General features: G+C 36.4%; 1 protein-coding gene across 1 annotated transcript; it reads left to right on the forward strand.

Annotated features, from left to right (window-relative positions):
- Nucleotides 1-474: 474 nt before the first annotated feature.
- LOC110943807 lies at nt 475-930 on the forward strand. Its single transcript, XM_022185539.1, has one exon. The coding sequence runs from the start codon at nt 475-477 to the stop codon at nt 928-930; it is 456 nt and encodes a 151-aa protein (XP_022041231.1).
- The last annotated feature ends 6,206 nt before the right edge of the window (nt 931-7,136 follow it).

The following is a 7,136-nucleotide window of genomic DNA, read 5'->3' on the forward strand; positions in this document are numbered from 1 at the left end:
AAGAATTTTACGAAACTCTTGGGAGAGAGTGGAAAAAGAAATTCTAGCGGGTGAAATTAACACAAGAAAAGGATTAAACCAAGAGGTTTCCCTTGCCCGACTCGGAGACACACGATGGGGTTCTCATCATAGAACCATCATAAGTTTGTTGAAATTATTTCCGGAAGTTGTTGAGGTACTTAATTTTATTAAACAAGATGGGGAGACCTTTCAACAACGATCTAATGCGTCAGGTTTTCTATCATATTTTGAGAGTCTTGAATTTGTGTTTTACACACACTTGTTGAACGATATTTTAAGCATCACAAATGCTCTATCAAAACATCTTCAAAAATAGAGTCAAGACTTGTTAGAAGCATCTCATTTGATAAGCGGGACAAAACGAGCTTTGAATCATCTAAGACAAAGTGGGTTTGAAAAGATGTTGGCAAACATAACGTCTTTTTTAAAAAAAACAACATTAAGATGTTAGATATGGCGGAAAGTTATGGTAATCAAAGAAACCGAAAGTATGTCATTACTAACCGACATCATTTTGAAGTTGAGGTTTTTAATACGGTTTTGGATATGCAACTTCAAGAACTTGGAAGCCGATTTAGTGAGGTCTCAACTAGTTTGATAGAAAATATGTCGGGTTTAAATCCTTGTAATTCATTTGCTAAATTTGACATATTTAAGATAGTGAAGTTTTCTGAGATGTATCCGAATGACTTTAATAAAGAAGAAAGAGGGTGTCTTGCGGGTGATCTTTCGACATTTTATCACACTTTAAAGGAAGATGATAAATTTGCAAATTTGACTGGATTGAGTGACCTTGCTCATGTAATGGTGGAAACCGGAAAAAATGAAACTTTTCCTTTGGTTTATCGAACATTGAAGCTAGCACTGGTTTTATCGGTTGCAACCGCAACCGTTGAAAGATGTTTCTAAAATGAAGCTTATCAAGACGGATTTACGCAATAAGATGGGTGATGAGTATTTAAACAATGCTCTAATTTTTGCGGTCAAGAAAGAAAGTTTTTGTAAAGTAAAAGAAGAGGATGTCATGGCTCGGTTTCAAGCTTTCAAAAACTGAAGAGGAGAAATCATTTAGGTATGTGTTTAAATTTATTTATTACCGAGCTACTATCGTTGTTTTGTTTACATTGTATGAAGTACGTTAATTTTTTTTTGAAAAGTTGCCCCTTTAGTAATTTTCTAGATCCGCCACTGGCACCCCCTCCCGCCCCAAGGAAGTTGCGCCCCTGCTTGGGACCATATCTCTTCAGATTTCTTTTATTATACAGTATAGAAGATTTGTATGATAACTAAATTATTCAAACCGCGTGTTGTCGCGGGGAGGTAAGGGGAATTCAATAAATATCAATCTAGTTCACCCCGGTGCTTGCTGGCACATGCTACCGGAAACGGAAAAGAAAACCCAAAAGATACATTTGTAGGGTAAAGTTCTTGTACAAATAATCTTAACATATTAAACATACAAATTGAAGGAAAACTCAAAAAGACAATGTGGCATTTTTGTAATTATCAATAACTATCAAAGTTACTCTACAAATATACCTAAAGCACCTAAAAAAACCTAACCCCCCCTCCCCACCCCCCCCCCCAAAAAAAAAAAAAAAAAAAAAAAAAAAAAAAACCTAAACCCCCTCCCCCCAAAAAAAAACCTAACACCCCCCTCCCCCCTCCCCACCCAAGCTAAAATGCTAAAAACTAAACCCCCAAAAAATCTAAAAAAATAAAAAAACACACAAATTATTTTATTTTTTTTAACATTTTTTATTAAAAAATCGCTACTTTTAGTAGCAGCAATTTTTTTTTTTTGCTAACAAAATGTAGCGATTTTTTAATAAAAAATGTTTAAAAAAATTGTGTTTTTTAGGTATTTTTGGTTGAGTTCACATTTGTATAGTAACTTTGATAGTTGGTGGTAATTACAAAAATGTCACCTTGTCTTTTTGAGTTTTCCTTCAATTTGTATGTTTAGTATGTTAATATTATTTGTATTTGATCTTTTGCCTACATTTGTAACCAGTGGCGGATCCAGGAATTTTTTCTACTGGGTTCACTTTTCTAGATGCTCCAATTTCATATGACCGAACATAAAAAATTTCGGGTTAATTCGACAGTTCGGATCGGGTAAGGCTCATCACATAATAAAAGTACAATACAATAATAAAAAGAACATCGTCGTTAGAAATTTAAAAACGCGTAATATAAAATACGGTGGTCTACAGATAAAAAAACTACCTAAAGTTGATCCCTACGAGTTTTCATCTTTTGAAAACGTTGCATTACTCTCTATGATCCCTACGAGTTTTCATCTTTTGATTACTCTCTACTAATAAGGGTTCCATTAAATTAAAGGGTGATTTACACATATCCCCTTCCTGAGATCATTAATTACATATTTACCCAATCTTTAAAATCAATTACATATTTTTATCGACCAATCCTTAATGAACTTATAACTAATACATAATTAATATTTATCATTTTTATTAATAGCTAACTGATAAGTATTTGATTTAACACCCAATCTCCCATCTTTAATCGACCTAAAATAAGTTTTGATTTAACACCCAATCTCCCATCTTTTTATCGACCTACAATAACCTTGAAGTTAAACACAAATATTACACTAACGGACGATTAGCATACCAATCTACTGATCTAAACTGAGCAACTAATTTGCACTCCCTTGTAAACATTCATCTCATCACTCAAAATTCAAAAAATCAATTTTGATCACATGCTTGTAGCCAATCTTTTCCTCTGTTTCTTTGGAAGTGCAAATTAGTTCTCTAAGCCATTCGTTCTATTTAAATGCATACAAGTAATCACTTTCTATTAACTTTTCCAATCGTTCACTTTCATCAGATTCATTAGTTTCACACTTCACAGTATCATAAGGATCAAATATTTATATTACAAAAAGGGTAATTGGGTAATTTCACAAGAAAAGGGGGGAAATATGTAATTAATTTTAAGATTTGGGTAAATATGTAATAAAGACTCTTAGTATGGAAAAATCGAAAAAAAACGCAAGAAAATGGCTTATGCAAGATTCAAACCAGAGGTGCCTGGGAAAAGAGGCACGCATTTAACCAGTGGAACACTAGAAGATTTGTGTTATGGGTTCCTCCAATATTTTACTTATGGGTTCCTTTTCAGTTTGTCTTATACATTTACACTAAAAATTGAAAACCAAATGGGTTCCTGGGAACCCGATGTTCATACATAAGTCCGCCCCTGTTTGTAACATAACAAAAACATATGTACATGTTTATATTTTTTTAAGCTTTTAAAAACCAAAACCTATTGCAAAACCAACTTTTTAAACAAAGAATCATCCTCCAAATTGTACGTTTGTTACTAAATCTTGTTACCCGTATATATTAGACCATTTCACATGTATATGATTTGAATAAACTAATATAAAGTTACCATTATTTTAAAACGGCAATTTTAATTCTTAACTTATATATTATTATTTTTAACGCGTGATAAACATTTGCCGATACCATAGGTCCTTTGCTTCATTTAATTTAAAAATGAATATAATGTTATAATACTCACAACCTGCACAACCTTTTTGCAGCGGGTTCCAAAAGCTTTTTTGTAGCGTCTTTTCATCAAAAAAAAAAAAAAAAAAAAAAAAAAAAAAAAGGTTAAAGCAACCGGCCAATTAGACCCTATGCGCAAATTAGTAGCAGACACTATATTCATTCAGACTTCATGAAAAAAAAAACATTTAGTTCTTGGGTTGGGGCAAGGACATAGAACCGTGTCAAGTAGGATCGATGTACCACCGTCAGCAAGCACTAATACCGAAAACATTGGTATAAAAACGAAAATTAAAAAACCGAGCGAAAAGTAGACGTAAAAAAGTTAAACCACACATGCGAAACGTAACAGAATAGAAAACGATAATTAAGTCGATCTACGACCCATGTGTTGTGACAGAGCCGTTAAACGGGAAAAATAGACATCAAAACGTTAAACCACACACGCGAGTATGTTGCGGCGTGTTGACTCGCAAAATTTAAATTGAAATGTCGCAAAATTAAAATTGAAATGTGAAGCTAAAAATGTGTAAAAGGTAGTTTTTATGAACCACAGACGTGCGTATGATGCGGCATATTATCTTGCAAAATTTAAACTGAAATGTGAAGCGAAAAGTGTGTAAAAGGTAAAAAGTATAGAGGACGAAAGTTGAAAGCGAAAAAGTGTAAAGATTAAATTGTAAAAGATAAAAAAAAATGGATTAAAAGAATAAATAAATGATAAAATAAACTTTGCGATGTATCATAGGTACAACCGATGATGTCAAATGTACTACATTGAAAAGTTGGTAACTATTAATATAAGAGTTAAATGCTTGGTTAGTCCCTGTGGTTTTCAAAAATTGCAGACTTGGTTCTAGTGGTTTACTAATTACATGCTTGGTCCCAAAACTTGTCAAAAATGCACTCGGTTGGTCCCCAGCCCTAACATCAGTTAAATTTCTCAGTTAACTATGTGTGAAATGACTATATTACCCCTGAATAATTAAAAGAAATAAAAAAAATATATATAAAGAACTCATCTTCTTCAACCTCTTTCTCATCTCTTCCTTTCCCTATCAACCACCACTCCACCTGCCACCATCTAGTGACACCACCACCACCTAACCACCGCCACCACTGGTTCACCACCATCAGCCGACTAGCACAACACAGCCCACAACCTCTCCCCAGTTTCAAAACCCATATCAAAAACCCCTAATTTCAATCCTAATTAAAACCCACCTCAGTTATCATTTGTATGGAATCGAAATCCGATGCTCCAGACTTCAACTTGATTTAGGGGAGTTTGACTTCAAACGTAACCCAAAATTGGATGTGGCGGCTCACAATCTCAGCCCTCGAAACACCGCCTGCACCTTCGGTCACTACATCCAACACCGATTTTGGGCTTGAGTAGTCAGCTCAGCTGGTTCAAAATGGAACCACGACATCCCTCAATCACGACGTCTCCTATAAAACATTTGATTCGGCCATGCATGAAGTGGCAACACAAGCTAAGGGGAGTAGTAGAAAGTCGCTCAAGATCTGATCCTGGTTCGGTCCAACAGACCACCACAATCTCACCGCTACAATCAAACCCTGCATCATGTTCAACAATCCATTCTTCAGTAGTTATACATCCCCCAAAACTGTCATCATTATCCAATAATTCAGCAGCGTTGAAGATTTCGTAAGTGTTTGAGGATTTTTAGTGAGAAAAAGCTTAAACAAGATCTCGTCAATCAGAAATCAGGTATGTGAAGCTAAACAGGTGTCAATAATAAAGAAATCGATGTGAATGATGTGAGAGAGATCTTGGAGGAATAACAATGGAGTTGGTGATGATGAGGGATGGCAACTTGTAATTAGTAATGAGGGATTATAAAGAGAGTTAATAAGCAAGGGTATTTTGGTCATTTAACATGGACTTAACTGAAAATTTAACTGATGTTAGGGCTAGAGACCAACCGAGTGCATTTTTTACAAGTTTTGGGACCAAGCGTGTAATTAGTAAACCACTAGAACCAAGTCTGCAATTTTTGAAAACCACAGGAACGAACCAAGCATTTAACTCTTAATATAATGATTTGATTGAACATATATTAAAAAGGCTGTAACAAATAATTTGCTATCAACTTTGATCGTTGTGACTTTCGCGATGATAAAAATATGTTGTAAAACTAGATTAAGCGCAACCTATGAAAAAGAGTTGTAGAGAATCAGAGAGAGATAGAAGTGTCAAGTACAATGAATCAATGATATACAAGAATATATCATTGGGCAGGAGAAATGCGAATATGCGATGATCGATTAATTAAAGTTGTAATTTTAAAACCTAGACTACTACTTCATTATATACTCTTATACAATTAGCAACATGTACCCTTTTGTTTCACACACATGCCTCTTTATTCAACACACAAGCAACATGACATGCCCCTTTGTTTAACACACATACCCCTTTAAACATGTACAACATATACCCCTTTGTTTAACACACATACCCCTTTAAACATGTACAACATATACCCCTTTGTTTAACACACATACCCCTTTGTTTAACACACTACACACATACCCCTTTAAACATGTACAACATATACCCCTTTGTTTGACACACATGCCCCTTTATTTAACACAAAAACAAGATGACATACCCCTTATTTTACACATACCCCTTTATTTAATTCTATACTTGATGAAACACCGATTAACACTAAGGTTAACCGATGGGGGTTATTTCTTCTGTGGGTTCAACCTCTTTTCCTACTCGTGGGAATAGCTTGGATCCTGCAAAACAGTAACCACCGCTAGTCTCGTTAAGAGGGGGAGATGGGGGGGTTTCCCTCTTAACCAGGCTCCGGCGTGAGAATAAGTACTGTTCTGAGAGAATAAAACAGTGTGTGTGTGTGTAGAGTGAATGAGGAGAGTAAGATCTTTAACCTGAATGATGAAGGGTCCTATTTATAGCCGAAGGGTGAAGAAGGGAGGAGCAGCTATGCCAGCTGTGGTTGCGCGCCAGCTGTCCGACCAAGGGGAATATCCTCTTGGTCTGCTCTGTCATAGCCAGTGTAGTGGTACACGTGGCGCGCTTATGTTTGTCCATGCTGGAAACCTTGTATTGGCGTTGTCAGCTCTGCCCCCTGATTTGTCGCAGGCCTGTGTGTCGTCCTGCTACTGGTGACACGTGTTGTCCTTTTGGTCGGATGGAGCATCTTTGGTGCAACCTCGGCGTCTTCCAGAAGTTTCTGGAAGCTTCTGGATTGCTTTGCTGATGTGGGCGCCATGTATGCTCAAAAGGTGGTGTGGTCCCTGCCATGTAGGCAGGGAATTGGGACTATACCTCTTCAAGTCCCCCCAGTCCAGTGTGCTTTCTAGTTGAGTTGATCGTCTAGGAGGGATTCTGGACTTATAAGGGTAGTGGTTTTTACGGTGGTTTGTATGGCGTGTGGAGTTTCGCAACTTGAAAAGTTGAGCCAAATGGACGCACGCCGCATGGGTCTTGGCAACTTTGAAAAAGTTGAGCCAAGTGGACGCATGGGTCTTGGCAACTTGAAAAAGTTGAGCCAAGTGGACGCATGGCGCATG

This window comes from Helianthus annuus, chromosome 5 (assembly GCF_002127325.2).
Source record: "Helianthus annuus cultivar XRQ/B chromosome 5, HanXRQr2.0-SUNRISE, whole genome shotgun sequence".
Lineage (NCBI taxonomy): Eukaryota > Viridiplantae > Streptophyta > Magnoliopsida > Asterales > Asteraceae > Helianthus > Helianthus annuus.